The following is a 14,775-nucleotide window of genomic DNA, read 5'->3' on the forward strand; positions in this document are numbered from 1 at the left end:
CATAGGCATGACAACGAGACCTTTTAAAAGACGCCTATTGGAGCATGTCAATAACATCAAGAATGCCCCGAAAGACAGGGATAAATTTAAAACCATCACTACAGTGGCTAAACATTTTCTACTATTCCATGAGAATAATCCGGATACACTTCGGGCTTTTATTATGGAACAAGTATCCTTGGGTATTAGGGGTGGTAATTTACAGCAGGAATTATTGAAGAGAGAATCCAGACTTATATTCTTAATGAATAGTCTTGAACCACATGGCCTAAATGATAAAACAAACTATATGGCATTTATTTAAATGGAGAATCAAGTAGGCTAGACATCTAACTATCTTGTAATATAATAGATTTACACCTAAACTTAACATATCACATTATTTTATTAGGTATTGTGACCTTATTGAATTGACTTAATTTCACTTTTATCATACATCTATTTCTCTTTCATCCATCTGGGGGACACTCCTTAACCATGGGGTTGAGTCGGGGGGAGGAGTCTGGCACCCAAAGAGTTAACTTTTTTCAGCTGACAGCATATCACCACCGCCAATTCCCACATACCTCGGTTTGAATTGGGTGCCCTTGGAAGAAGGTTGCACCTGAAGAGCTCCAAGAGAGACAGTGAATAGGGTTATAGGTTTTTTTCCTTTTCTTTTGCAGTTTTTTTCTTTTGACAGTGGCGAGAGGCTCCGTGTAAACGGAGCCGACTCGTGGGAGAAGCGCCTGTCGGGGGGGGGGGGGGTGGCCCTGGCCCTGGCCCTGGCCCTGGCCCTGCTGACAGAGAGGTAAGAAGCGCTTCTCACAGCGGGAAGCAGTCGGCAAGAGACTCTCCCCGCTGATGCAGGACGGGCGATGCCATTAGGCAGAGAGCGCCTTTACTGCTGAGGTTCCCCGAAAGCCAGCTGGAGTATACCAAGTTCCTCCTCCCATGGGGATGGCAGTGAATTCTTGAGGATGGCGCGCTTTGAATAGCGCTAGCGGGGAACACATTCTAACAGGTTTTCCCCTAATATAAGAGAAAGGGCAAAACGCTGTTAAAGTAAACAACACAGAAGAAGAGCCAGTGGAAGCGGAATGTGTTTAAGGAACAACGCTTCCCCCCCCCCCCCCTGCTCAGTGAGCACATGGAAGATCCCTTCTGGCGCCAAAGTTCAAAAGGAGGACAGATGCAACAGTCATTTGGAGAGAAGTGCACTGTTGACACATATCTTCCACGCTAAGTATCACTTTGTTTCTTCTGTGTATGCATGTGTATTATAAGACTATGAGGTGTTGAGAGAACTGTGTTTAAGGAAAACTATAAAGTTCTCCAAACCTGTTTTATTTAATCAGAAATACTATGATATGTTAAATAACCTAGTCTGTATTTTCTGATAAATGTTGTGGAAGTGTTTGGGTGTGCCAAACATATTGTCTGTTCCAAATGTAATGCTAAATGGGCCCAGGTGTCATGTGCTAATTGCAGTCATTACTGAAAAACCTGCTGCAGCCTTTCAGCTTGACTAATTATACCTTATACTCTCTATATAGAGGAAAAGGAACAGAAATACTATCTTTTGACTGGTTCATAGATAAATATGTACCTGTATTTTGTGGTGTGGTAGCAAAATGTGAGAAAGATAAGGCAACAGGATTTCACCTAAGTAGAAGGGGGAAATCGCTGTTAGCAGAGACACAGAAGGAGATTCCAGTGGTAGGGGAATGTGTTGAGAAGCACCTCTTCCCCTCCCCTGCTGAGTGAGCAGGTGGAAGATACCTTTTTGGCGCCAAGCTTCAAAAGGAGGACAGTTGCAGCAGTCATTTGAAGAGAAGTGCACTGTTGACACATATCTTTTCTCCGCTGAGTATCACTTTTATTTCTTCTGTGTGTATGTGTGTGCATGTGTAGATATGTATATTATAATACAATGATGTGTTGAGAGAACTGTTGTTTATGAGAAAACTATAAAGTTCTCCAAGCCTGTCTTATTTAAATCAGAAATACTATGATATGTTAATATAACCTAATCTGTATTTTCTGATAAATTGGAGAAGTGTTTGTGAATTTTTAACGTGATTTAGTTTTTCTTATCTTGTGATGGCAGATAAAAGCAAAACAACACGTACCAAACATAATGTCTGTTCAAAATGTAATGTTAAACTAACAAGTGAACGGCTGGATCAGGGGGGGCTCTGTGCAGCCTGCACTGTGGCTCCTGTGAAATAGCCTATAGACACCTCCACCATAACGGTAGATCCTCCTGAGTGGGCGGCTGCCTTAACACGGGGAGTTAATACCCTTGTAAATCTGTTATCTAAACCAGTTGAGATCCCAGCTACATCTGTGGTTTCTCAGGGTATAACAGTAGGAATGACAGATGAGTCATTTTCCCATGGGGTCGGTGTATTTCCCTCCCCAGCCCTCCCGGGGGTTTCCCAGATGGGAGAGGTGGGTTGGTCAGCGGTGGCTAAAAGCCTGGACCGGCTTACCCATCTACTGGAGAACCCCAGACACAAGCGTAGTGTTAAAAGACGTAGACAAACAGCTAAAGCGCTGTGGTCAGTGTCAGACTCTGAGAGTTCCTCAGAGGAGGAGGGGGAATTGTTGGATGATTCAGATGTGTCCATTATAGTGTCAGAAGGAAACTCTAGGCACCAGGGTATGGACGACCTGGTAAGAGCAGTTCGTCAGACCCTGGGGTTTGCTGAAGTAGAGGAGACAAAGTCCTTGGACCGCTCCCTCTTTAAGAAGGCTTATAAGCAGGTGGTCAGGTTCCCTCCCTCAGTTGAGTTGAGGGATATTGTAGTGGCCTCTTGGAAATATCCAGATAAAAGGTTCTCTATGCCAAGGAAGTTTGGCGTATTGTATCCCCTTCAGGAGGAGGATATGACTCGTTGGGAACAGGTGGCAAAGGTAGATACACCTGTGGCGAGATTGGTTCGTCAGACTACACTACCTGTACCCGGGTCAGCGACCTTACAGGACGTGACTGACAAGAAATTAGAATCCCTGCTGAAGTCGATCTTCTTGGCCGCCGGTATTAGCCTCAGGCCAGCATTGTCCTCTACCTGGGTAGCTAGGGCTATGGAAGCCTGGGCAGGGCAGTTAGAGTCTGCCTTGCAGGATTCAGATTTACTGCCTCTGGCCATGCAGCTAAGGGAGGCAGCAGGCTATGTATATGAAGCGGCCCATAATTCGGCCTCCATAGCTTCGTCTATTTCAGCTACAGCTGTAGTAGCTAGAAGGGCGTTATGGTTAAGGGCTTGGAATACAGATTCAGAGTCTAAACTATTATTAGAATCCATCCCGTATACGAGTGGGATGTTATTTGGTCCAGAATTAGACTCTTGGATTTTACAGGCTTCAGGGGGCAAGAAGACGTCCTTGCCTGTAAATACTCCAAGACCTAGGGTTAGGCCTAGGTTTAGTTCTTTCAGACAGCCTCCTTACGGGGGCGGGTCTGGCAGAGGCCAGACTACCAGTCCAGGGGCCGTGGAATCCAGGAGACAATCCCGTAGGGGAAGGTCATCCTTTGCCCCTGTGGCGCGGAGAGCTACTTCCGCCAAGATGCCGGATAGACCAGCAGCATGACTACCACCCACCTCTGGTTCCAGAGGGTGGGGTGGGAGGACGGCTGCTTGTGTTTGCCCGGCAGCAGACAGGGTCCTCGGTAGACGAGTAGGTCCAGACTTGCTGGCTTCTGTCAAATCAGAAAGAGCTCAGGGCTGTCGATTTGGTTCGTTCAGACGAAGCTATACAGGCTTAGAATTTCCAATAAGGAAAAAGGTTTTAGTCACACCCATTCAGGGTGCTAAGGCTAGACGAGTTGTTCAGTCTATGACCGAACTTCTAGAGTCTGAAAGGGTCACAGAGAATCCCTTGTCTAAGAATGAGTTTCTTGAGACTAGTGAGGGACTTGGTACGCAGCAGAAGGTTGTCTTCACAGGACAAGTTGAGGTCCTAGATGGAGTGGACAGGCAGGATCCTGTCAGACAAGAGGCTGTCAGTAGCCAGGTCTTTGAAGCTGCTGGGAAAGATGGTGACATCTTTCGCGACCTTACCTTGGGCAGGGTCCCACCCCAGAGGAGCATTCCCGTGTTCGAGGTACCAGTGGAGGAGGTAGGTCCTCAGCTGGTGGTTGCTGGACAAGAACCGAACAAAAGACAGGGAAGTCCCAGAGTTCTGCGCAAGAACAAGGGATCCACTGGTAAGGGACGTCCTAGCAAGGCCTTGGGGCTGCAGGTAAAACCTGCCCTACAGGGTCCCGTAGAGAGAGGACCCTCAGACTCCTGGAACAAAGACAAATAAATATTTGCACGTAGTGAGGGCATTACGTATATATGTTAAAATATCTGCAAAGATACGTAAGACAGAGTCTCTATTTGTGTTGTTTGACTTTTACAAACGGGGATGGCCAGCATCTAAGCAAACTATTGCCAGATGGCTTACCCTGACTATCAGGGAGGCTTATGTCCGTATTAATCTCCCTGTGCCGAAACGTATTGTTGCCCATTCTACCCGGTCGGTTGGGGCGTCTTGGGCGGCTCGTAATGGAGCCACGGCGGACCAGCTGTGCAGAGCAGCCACCTGGTCCTCGGTCCATACCTTTACGAAATTCTACCAATTTAACATATTTGCGTCTGGGGACGCCTCCTTTAGCCGTAGTGTTCTGCATGCAAGGAGATCAGAGTGGTCCCACCCTTCAGAGGGATTGCTTTTGTAAGTCCCCATGGTTAAGGAGTGTCCCCCAGATGGATGAAAGAGAAAACGGGATTTATACTTACGATAAATCTTTTTCTCTGAGTCCATCTGGGGGACACTCCGATTCCCCCCCCCCCCCCGTCTTTTCGTTGTTTTGTCTCCACTCCCCCCTCTGTTGAGTGGTGTGTCTTGGTTGATTGGCCTATCTTCCTAATGGCTTTTGTAATCAAACTAAGGTATGTGGGAATTGGCGGGGGTGATATGCTGTCAGCTGAAAAAAGTTAACTCTTTGGGTGCCAGACTCCTCCCCCCGACTCAACCCCATGGTTAAGGAGTGTCCCCCAGATGGACTCAGAGAAAAAGATTTATCGTAAGTATAAATCCCGTTTTTTTATGTATGTCTTATTAATTTTTCTTGATGCTGCTAAATGCAACATCTCTTATTACTGTTTTTCACTTGCTAAATTTTGATATTCCCCATATTTCACTTTTATTATTCACTTTTCTTTGTAACTTGTCATAGTTTTATACATCATAATAGATTGATGTTAGTAGTAATGAGGCACGAGATGTTATCACAGAACATATTTATTCACTGGTAATTTTATCACTTACTTAACGGTTTACACTTACCTTGTTGGAATGGAATATCATTACAGTCTTACTGTGTTCATTAATAACAAAGAAAGTCTTAATCACCCAAAAGTTATGTATGCATTTTAGGTTCAGTATTAACAATATAATAAGCTCGTAACCTACTGTGGTTCCTTCCCCCCCTTTTACAGGTGATATAATAATAGCTGAGATATTTTTATTCTAAGTTATATTCCCGATTCCTCTGTTTATTGTGTACGTGTAAATAATGGAGTATAGCCAAAGATTATACAGAGTTGAGGGGCGGTACCTCTCTTCCTAGTATTAATTGGATAACGGACCTGCCTGTCAAAAAATCGGGCCTCCGATATACAAGAGTTCTGATTGGTCCGTCCATAGTGACGCATTTATCATGTGATATCTTTGACCTATAAAAGAAATGTCAAATCCTTTCCTCGGCTTGCCTTGTTAAAGCGAGTAAGCGAAACGCGCGTCGGCTTTTGCCTCGCTGTGCTGTTTAAATTTGTGACTCATGCTGCTGTTACTAGAAATAGGCTAGGGATATATGCTTATACAAATATATCAAGGAGCTTTATAGATCTCTATAGAGGCAACGGGGGCCCGATATAATATGGGAAACTAATATATCCCTCTAGCCTCTTACATCGGGGGTCGTGGCTATAATCAGTACATATAAGGGATCTGATTGTAGGTCTGAAGAGGGACCCTAGACTAACATAAGTAATAGAAGTGGCTATAGATAGGAGCATTCTATGTACTCTTCAAGTGAGAGGAGATCATAGTCTTGTGAAAGAAAAATGATATACAACATAATTACGCTGCCATAAACTCCTATTATATTAGACATTTTGGATAACGGAGAGCAATCTCATAAGCTAGTGAAGGCAATATGATAGCCTCAATTTTGTCCCGTATTTAAGCTCATACACCCATGTACTTAACTTTATTAAACTTCTTATCTCCCTGCTATTAAGGTGCGATTTAGAGGATATTATAACTATTTGTATTAGATTCATGATATCTCATACATACAAATAGGAACTTTTTGCAATATTATAGCTTATCTCTTTTGCACCTTACAATAGCGTTTCTATAGATAGATTTGGATAATCTGTTTATAATGACAGACATCTGGACAGCATGAGGATCGAAATTACCCACATATGATATAATTAGGGAAATCTTATAAATTGACTACACAGCGAGGATAGGCAGTTGTTTCTGCCTTTTTTAACAATTTATTTTGGTTAATATTTTTTGGTATTATTTCGCTACTAGTGGTACTAAGGTACTAATTTGGGACCCTAATATTGTTTTAAATGAATCAATAAAATGTATGTTTTATACCAATAAACAATCATTGAGTGCCACTAATATACACGTTTTCCACTCTCTATTCATCTATGTAAATACCAGTTTGACGTGTGTAGGGTGCACCAATCCAGTCGTATGATAACAAATATTAGCAGTAATAGACTGGATATATGATTATCTGGTGCGTCGGTATATTTTCTCCTAAATCCCCTGTATGTCTAAAATAAACATGGTGATATGACCCCTATGTGTTCTGACTTACCCAGGACAGTCTCAGGTTTCAAAGCTGGACTCATTGTCCTATAATATAGGCTTGTCGTATAACAGGATTAATGTCATCAGGCAGCACTAGACATTTATCACTGCCACCACTTCTTGTCAATGAGGTCTACATTTTAGGTGCATACTTGTTAGGATATCTTGATCTTTTGACTGTGCGGGCGCAGGGGCTCAATGAATTGAGTCCTGTTCAGCTTATCAAAACAGATAAAAAAAATAGATCAATGTTTAATTTAACACTTCTGATGAGCTTTTGACATGTTTTTAATGTATTTGAGAGGGTTTTATTGAATTCAAAGGAGTCCTGCTTAATGCAAAAGTATATCAGACATCTGTATGCAATTTTTATCTACTTCTTCATTGTGCATATGTAGTTTTCTGCTGCATTCCGTTGGAGTTCGTAACAGTATTATGCAATATGTTCTGATCTGGTCTGACTTATTCAAAATACAGCAGTTTCTAAATGAATATCCTGGTAACGCTATTTATGATAAATGGATGATCTATGACATACATGCCAACATAATCTCCCTATTGCTTTTAAGGAATGATGACACTGGGACCCAGTGGTGCAGGAAAAACCAAATGCATTAATGTCCTTATGAAAGCAATGACAGACTGTGGCGCACCCCACAAGGAAATGAGAATGAACCCTAAAGCGATCACAGCCTCTCAGATGTTTGGCACCCTCGATGTGGCAACAAATGACTGGACAGATGGTATATTTTCAACTTTGTGGAGAAAAACATTAAAAGCAAAGAAGGTTAGTGTTAAGGAGATTTCAATATGTGGTGCAAAACAATGACTAAACAATAAGAACCTCAAGTCCAGTATGTGTTTATTTTTCAGTCAAATGTTTAAGTTCAACTTGTGCAGCCACTATAATAAAAGTTTAATATACATAAAGCAACTTTGAATTATCAGCTTAGAGTTAAATAGCAATTTAGCTGCTGCTGATGATCAGAAGTGCTACAAGACAATATCAGATTACTATGAAGATCAATGTATTCCTAAATGGCAGCCCCCTCCACTTTTAAGTAATTTATTATTTTATTTCATTAAAAACAATAGGAATACATTGACCATCTCCTTTAAATGGTCAAAATGCAAATGAAAACCTCACAAATAGGACCTGTCTAGTTAGATTGGTTTGGCGGTAAAGGTTAGCTTATGATTAGACTATGAGGTTCAGCCGATTTAGATTCACATGTGAATGACAACTGAATCTTTATATGCCTTAAATGCACTTCATGTGTGGGACATCTCTCTGCTGTCACCATAGGTTATATCACCAATTTAACTGGTTTAATATTTTTATAAAGAAGGATTAGAAGGAAACAGGCAATTTAAATATTAAAATAAGATTACACATGACAAACACATATGTACATACATATTACTCTGCCTCCATAATATATAATACAAAATAAATTAATGCATGCGCCACACAAAAGGATGTTAATGAATGGATGTCTATATTGTACACCTCTGATTTATTATATTTTTTTTTCCAGGGAGAACACATATGGATAGTCTTGGACGGTCCTGTAGATGCTATATGGATTGAGAATTTGAATTCTGTTCTGGATGACAACAAGACTCTCACTTTGGCTAATGGGGACCGTATTCCAATGGCACCCAACTGCAAAATTGTATTTGAACCTCACAACATTGATAATGCCTCTCCAGCCACAGTATCCCGTAATGGCATGGTTTTCATGAGTTCTTCTGTGCTGGATTGGAGACCTGTACTAAAGGCTTGGCTGCAAACGCTGCCCGCTATTCACCAAGATGTCCTATGGAAGTGTTTTGACAGTGTTTTCCAGGTATGCACTACTAAAACATTTCTGTACACTGCACACAACTTACCATTTTGAATTCCCCTTTTTATAAAATAAGTATGAAAAAACCCACACGATATTCAATGAGCTAAATATGTAAGTCAATAACCTAATAGAATTTCATATATAAATATAGTAGTCGCTCCTTGTATAAGGGGGTGCTAGATTAATCTAAAAAAACAAACTGAAAAGAAGCACCAGTCTCAGTGATACATCTCTATTGCAGATTGTTTTTGGGTTTTTTTCTTAAATGACTTACAATGAATATGGCAAAATAAATACAATGGACTCATAGCTAAAACAAAATATATCAATTTAGTAAGAGTGTAGAATATCCAAAATTAAAATGTAACTATAGTTGTACTTAGTTCAATGTAACATCATGACCTATGAGTATCATAAGAGAATAACCTCTTTTTTTATCACTTAGAATGATCAAGAGGTAATATTTATCCTATATAACATAAAATAATGCAATTTAGATAAAAATAAGTTCAATCATATAACCTTATATCATCAGACTAGTTGATAAAGAGAACAGAATTATTAGTTTATATAGATGTAAAGTGGCCATCTCACCTTACTCCCTGTCCAGATGCAATGGAGAGTGATCCCACAGCAAAGTGGAATAGTATACTAATCCAGTGTGCCATTGAGCTATGTAAGGGCACTGAATCCTGTCTTGCAACACCCCCAATTGAGATTTCAAATATTATTATCTGTGATAAAACATAGCAGTGTGACAGCAGCTATCCAAATTCTCAGTTTGATCTCCTTTTACCAGTATAGTATAGTCCATCTGGCAGTGAAACAAGTGGCTGATTGGGGAGCCCTTGTCCCCTTCTGCTATATTCATTGTAAGTTGTTTTAAAGAAAAATCTGCAATTGAGATGTATCACAGAGACTGGCGCTTTTTAAGTATATTGACACAAGAATGCTAAATGTGGAGTATGGTAGGAGATGTATTATTTTACACCTTCCAAACACAATGGATAAAGTTGACTAAAACTACCAATACGTTGTAATAAGTGATCAGTAATATGAAATTTGGAGATGTTGGGCAATCAGGTTTAGACTAATCATCAAAGTTGGCCCTAAGCCTAAGTGGGTCCCTATAGCATGTTTGATACAAGGAAAGCCCTGAAAAAATTACTTTTTTGCACCTTCTTTTAAACAATATAATTTACATAATGTAATATTGTGGATTATTGTATATGTATTGTATACAATGTATGTGCTACGGTACATAAAATATAATATTTAAATTGGGCCATCATATTGAATTTACTGGTACGCTTTGCCTTCTGCAATGGTTTTGGCATGTGAGAAGTGAAGTTGCTATTGCAAAATCTTTTTTTCATTACCCCTTGTTCTGGCAGCCACATCTTTCCATTTGCATGCTTGCTACTTATGCATCTTTGGATAACTAAGTATGCTAGTTGGAGTCTCACAGGCTTAAGGCACCCAATGGACCCGCAAGTATTTATCGGATAGACATTGAGAGTAGTAAGAGGGAATTTAACAAGAGGAAAGGGAGTGGAGAGGGGGAAAGGGAAGTGTAGCCATTAAGGAGAAGCCCTTCTTAAAGCTAATAAGAAAAACAGTGATATCAAAGCAAAAAGGAACACAGAAAGGAAGAAATGGACTTAAGTGTATGCTTGCAAATGCAAGAAGCCTCGCAGGTAAAATTGGTGAGTTAGAACTAGTAGCAATGAACGGGCAATATGATGTTATAGGAAGTACGAAGACATGGTGGGATGATACATATGACTGGACAGTCAACTTGGAGGGCTATACTCTCTTAAGGAGAGATTTAATAAATAAAAGGGGAGGAGGAGTATGCCTTTATAGTAACCCAGTGTTAAAACCAAGTATACAGGAAGTTTATTTACAAGACTAATGTTGACAATACAGAGGCATTGTGGGTGGAAATATCCAGTGGAGGAAAAAGTTCAGTGAAGTTGCTGATAGGAACATGCCATAAACTGCCAGATATTAGTATGGTTGAGGAAGCCCAACAACTACAGCAAATTGAAAAGGCTACACAATTAGGTTAAGTTTTAATTATCTGGACATTGATTGGAGTACTGAGACCTCCTGGTACAGCTAGGGGCAGCAGGTTTCTGAGCTCGCTAAAAGACTATTACATGTTTAAAATAGTATAGGAACCAACTAGGAACCGGATTATACTGGACCTAGTAATAACAAATAATATAGACATAATCTCAAATATTTAAGTAAGGGAGAACTTGGGAAACAGTGATCAAAATATGGTCTCATATGAAATTAGTTTCCAGAACGAACGGTGTAAGGGATCAACTTGTACTTTAAACTTTAGGAAGCCAAATTTTAATATGCTAAAGGAGTCTATAAAGTGCATAGAGTGGGGCACAGTTTTTGAAGGAAAATTTCCAGAAGAAAAGTGGGCTGTCTTTAAAATGTTTTTGGAAACATACACGTATAAGTTAATTTCTATGGGAAACAAATGTTAAAGAATTAAATGTAAACCAATGTGGCTAAATAAAATGGTAAGGGAAGAAATGGAAAGAAAGAAGTGTGAATTTAAATTAAGTCTGAAGGGTCAGAGGAGTCCTTCCGTATCTACTAGGAATGCAATAAATCTTGCAAAAAGGAAATTAGATTGGTTAAATTAGAAAATGAAAAACAAGTTGCAAAAGAAAGTAAGACAAACTGTAAAAGTTTTTAAAGTATATAAATGGCAAAAGGATTAAAAAACAACCTTGGCAGTGGTTTAGAGAGCAAAGTTTCCATTTTTGCAGATAACCAAACTTTGCAAGATAATAAAATCAGAGCAAGATGTAGTTTCTCTGCAGAAGGACTTGAATAAACTGGAGGATTCGGCGGCCAAATGGAAGACATTTTGGAGCTAGAAAGGGTTCAGCAAAGAGCAACAAAACTGATAGAGGTTACGGAGTCATTAAGTTATGAGAAAAAGCTTGCCAGTTTAGGCATGTTTACTTTACAAAAGAGGCGCTTAAGGGGAGATATGATTACTATGTTCAAATACATTAAGGATCAATACAGAAAACCTTCAAGGAAACCTTTTACCCCAAGGACTGTAAACAGAACACATGGTCACCCACTAAGGTTAGAGGAGAGGAAATTTCTCAATCGGCAAAGGAAGGGTTTCTTTACAGTAAGGGCAGTGAAGATATGGGATTCACTGCCAGGGAAGGTTGTGATGGCAGATTCAGTTGATATGTTTATGAAAGGGTTAGACAAATCTTTAGCGGAAAACGGTATCCAGGGATGCGACCGTTAAGTAAAATGAAGGATAATAGTGGATCCAGGTAGAAATAGGACTGCAATATTGGGTCAGGAGGAATTTTACCCGATTGAAACAGACTGGCGGTTGCTTTTTCTAGATCAATTTCAAATATAAGCTAAGGATCGCAGGAGATCCAAAATAGGTTGAACTTGATGGACTGGTGTCTTTTTTTCAACCTCTTCAACTATGTTAATATTTTACCTGGGGTACGTGACTCATCTCAGCAGCCTGTTAGAGACATTTTAAAGGGAAAAAAAAAATGCAGGTAGCCCACTATGTGACTGGCCGAAGGGATGATGCCCACCAGCCCAGACAGTCCCTGAATGGATCTGTAGTGATCTTAGGGAACAGGCAGTTCTTTCGTGACTGAATCTAGTACTCCAAATGACCCAATTCTGTCCATTTTGTTGTAATTTTTTTTATTATACCTTAAATGATTCCATGTATTTGAATACTTTTCCAATTCATAGGTTATATATCTACTAAAATGTATATGTACAATTTTTCTTCAGGTCATTTTTAAATCTAAAGCTGCTTTTCCTTATTGGTGTTTTTCCATTTACTTCACTGTGCATAGATTTTCACATCAATATGCTGCAAAAGGACCATTTATTTGCCCCTGGGTGGAGGGAGGATGTGGCAATTCTTCTGCAACTACTACTTTTTACAATCACACACAAGTCTGGCAAAATTGTTAAAACTAGATTATTTTATGTCCAGAAGGAATTAAAATGAGCTTAAATGTGTACAGATAGAACAAAATTGAAGGCATATGTGATAAGGGCGTAACACATTTTTCCCCCACAATTTTTAAAAGCCTTGATTTGATCTAATTGAAGTTTTATTTGTTCAACATAGGCACGAAATATGTCTGTAGTTCTAGTATAAATGTATTTGTCACAGTATTACAGACTGCACAGACATTACATATGAGCTAAAAATAACCCTTACATGGGTATGTAAGGTGACGTGGCTGATCCGTGTATACTGTATATTATATACAGTGTAATGAAACTAGAATAATAACAACAACAATTTTAGATGAAAGCAATAAAAATGTAATACAATCTTAATTACGCAATATGATCTATTGATTTTAAATAAATGTTATTAATGTGTATAATGTTTAATATAGGTAGTGATGAAATGTTATAACTATATGATTCATTAAGATTAATACTTTTAAATATAGTGTAAATGATATTCTCAAAAATTGCAGTTTATAGAATGTCCTTTTGAACTTTTCATTATGGTGTAAATACATATATAATTTCACAACATGTAATTTTTCCTTGCCAAGATGTTGCAGTGATTTATTGAGCCTATGTGCCCCATTGACATTTCCTCTGAACACAGTGTATGATCATTTTTTTCACACAATTATTAGGCTGTACCTGCTGTAATTAGCTTGCATTCTCATTAAAATACAATGGAATGTATGTTTAACTCATGCATACAGCTGCTACTGTGAACATACAGAAAGGTTTAAGAGCGAAGAAAAAGTAAAGGTTAATAAAACATTACAACCACATTAGCGCGTAACTAAAAGTGACAAATTACTGTTATTAATAGAGGTAGTAATAATAATACAACAGAATAACAACATGACTATATAACATGTATTATATATTCACAATAAAATGCTCTAAATCGACTTTGTTCATTTAAGATGCAACCAAACAAGTGTATAAAAATACAACATTCAACAAATGCTACTACTCCTTCCATAAATCTACAGTCAGTAAGGGATCAACCTACATATATGGATAAAATCACAAAGGAAGAGTGCAAATAGTGCAGTAAACTTTGGTACCAAGAAAGAACCAATGAATTGTAACTGCATATATATGAATAAATGCTTATTTGTAAGAATATAAATATGTGATTTAAACTTTTTTGTAGTTTTGTATTCCCAATTCGGTTTATCACCAATATGCACTCATAATGAAGGTTTTCATAGTTCAGGGGGTACATTTATCAATCTGCAGGTTTGAAAAGGTGGAGATGTTGCCTTTAGCAACCAATCAGATTCTAGCTGTCCTTTATTTAGTACATTCTAGAATCTGATTGGTTGCTAGAAGAAACATCTCCACATTTTCAAATCCGCAGTTTGATAAATTTATCTTCAGGATCCATCCAGATGTTCTGTCCTGTTACATGTGTGTGGTGGAAGGAGACTCTGATGGAAGGATGCCAAACGTTTTTATTTCTATGCTTTCTATATGAGGATGGAATTATTCCAGACTGTGTCTGCAAAAAAACTGCCATTTATATAAATATATGAATAAGAACAGAAAAATGTGTGACATCCAAGTTTCTTTGGACCAATCAGCTCTCAGGAAAAAGTCGATAGTCTGGATGTTTTTATCTGTATTGGCTTTCATTAGGCTCACTTTCCAGGGCAAACAAAAGACTAGTCCACAGACACTAAGATTCAAAAAGATGAATGATTCTTCCACAAAATCTAGAAAAAAATGACAGCCTACACATATTAGTGCTTATAAAATAGGAGATACCATCACACTTATGTTATGAATCAGTTCATCTCATAGCTGTGGAAAATTAATTAATAATTTAAATAACATTTGTTGAAGAGTGGGTGTAATTTCTCAAAGGAAAGAAAAAACAAAGCAGTATAGATAAACAGTAAGACAGAATTGATCCCAAAGTCGAAAGTGACACAATCTAAAATTTCTAATATCTAACTGAATAATATTTATACTTGTATGTTTCTAAGGACAGAAAAGTTAT

At 38.9% G+C, this 14,775-nt stretch overlaps 1 protein-coding gene across 1 annotated transcript in view; it reads left to right on the plus strand.

Moving 5' to 3' along the window:
* LOC142158677 (dynein axonemal heavy chain 5-like) overlaps positions 1-14,775 on the plus strand; it is a 363,541-nt gene that overhangs the window by 138,082 nt on the left and 210,684 nt on the right. Inside the window, exons 46-47 of the mRNA XM_075212884.1 lie at positions 7,440-7,657; positions 8,409-8,720. Of these exons, the coding sequence (XP_075068985.1) occupies positions 7,440-7,657; positions 8,409-8,720 (530 nt within the window). The remainder of the gene's footprint in view (positions 1-7,439; positions 7,658-8,408; positions 8,721-14,775) is intronic.

The sequence above is a fragment of the Mixophyes fleayi genome, chromosome 5 (genome assembly GCF_038048845.1).
Source record: "Mixophyes fleayi isolate aMixFle1 chromosome 5, aMixFle1.hap1, whole genome shotgun sequence".
Classification (NCBI taxonomy): domain Eukaryota; kingdom Metazoa; phylum Chordata; class Amphibia; order Anura; family Limnodynastidae; genus Mixophyes; species Mixophyes fleayi.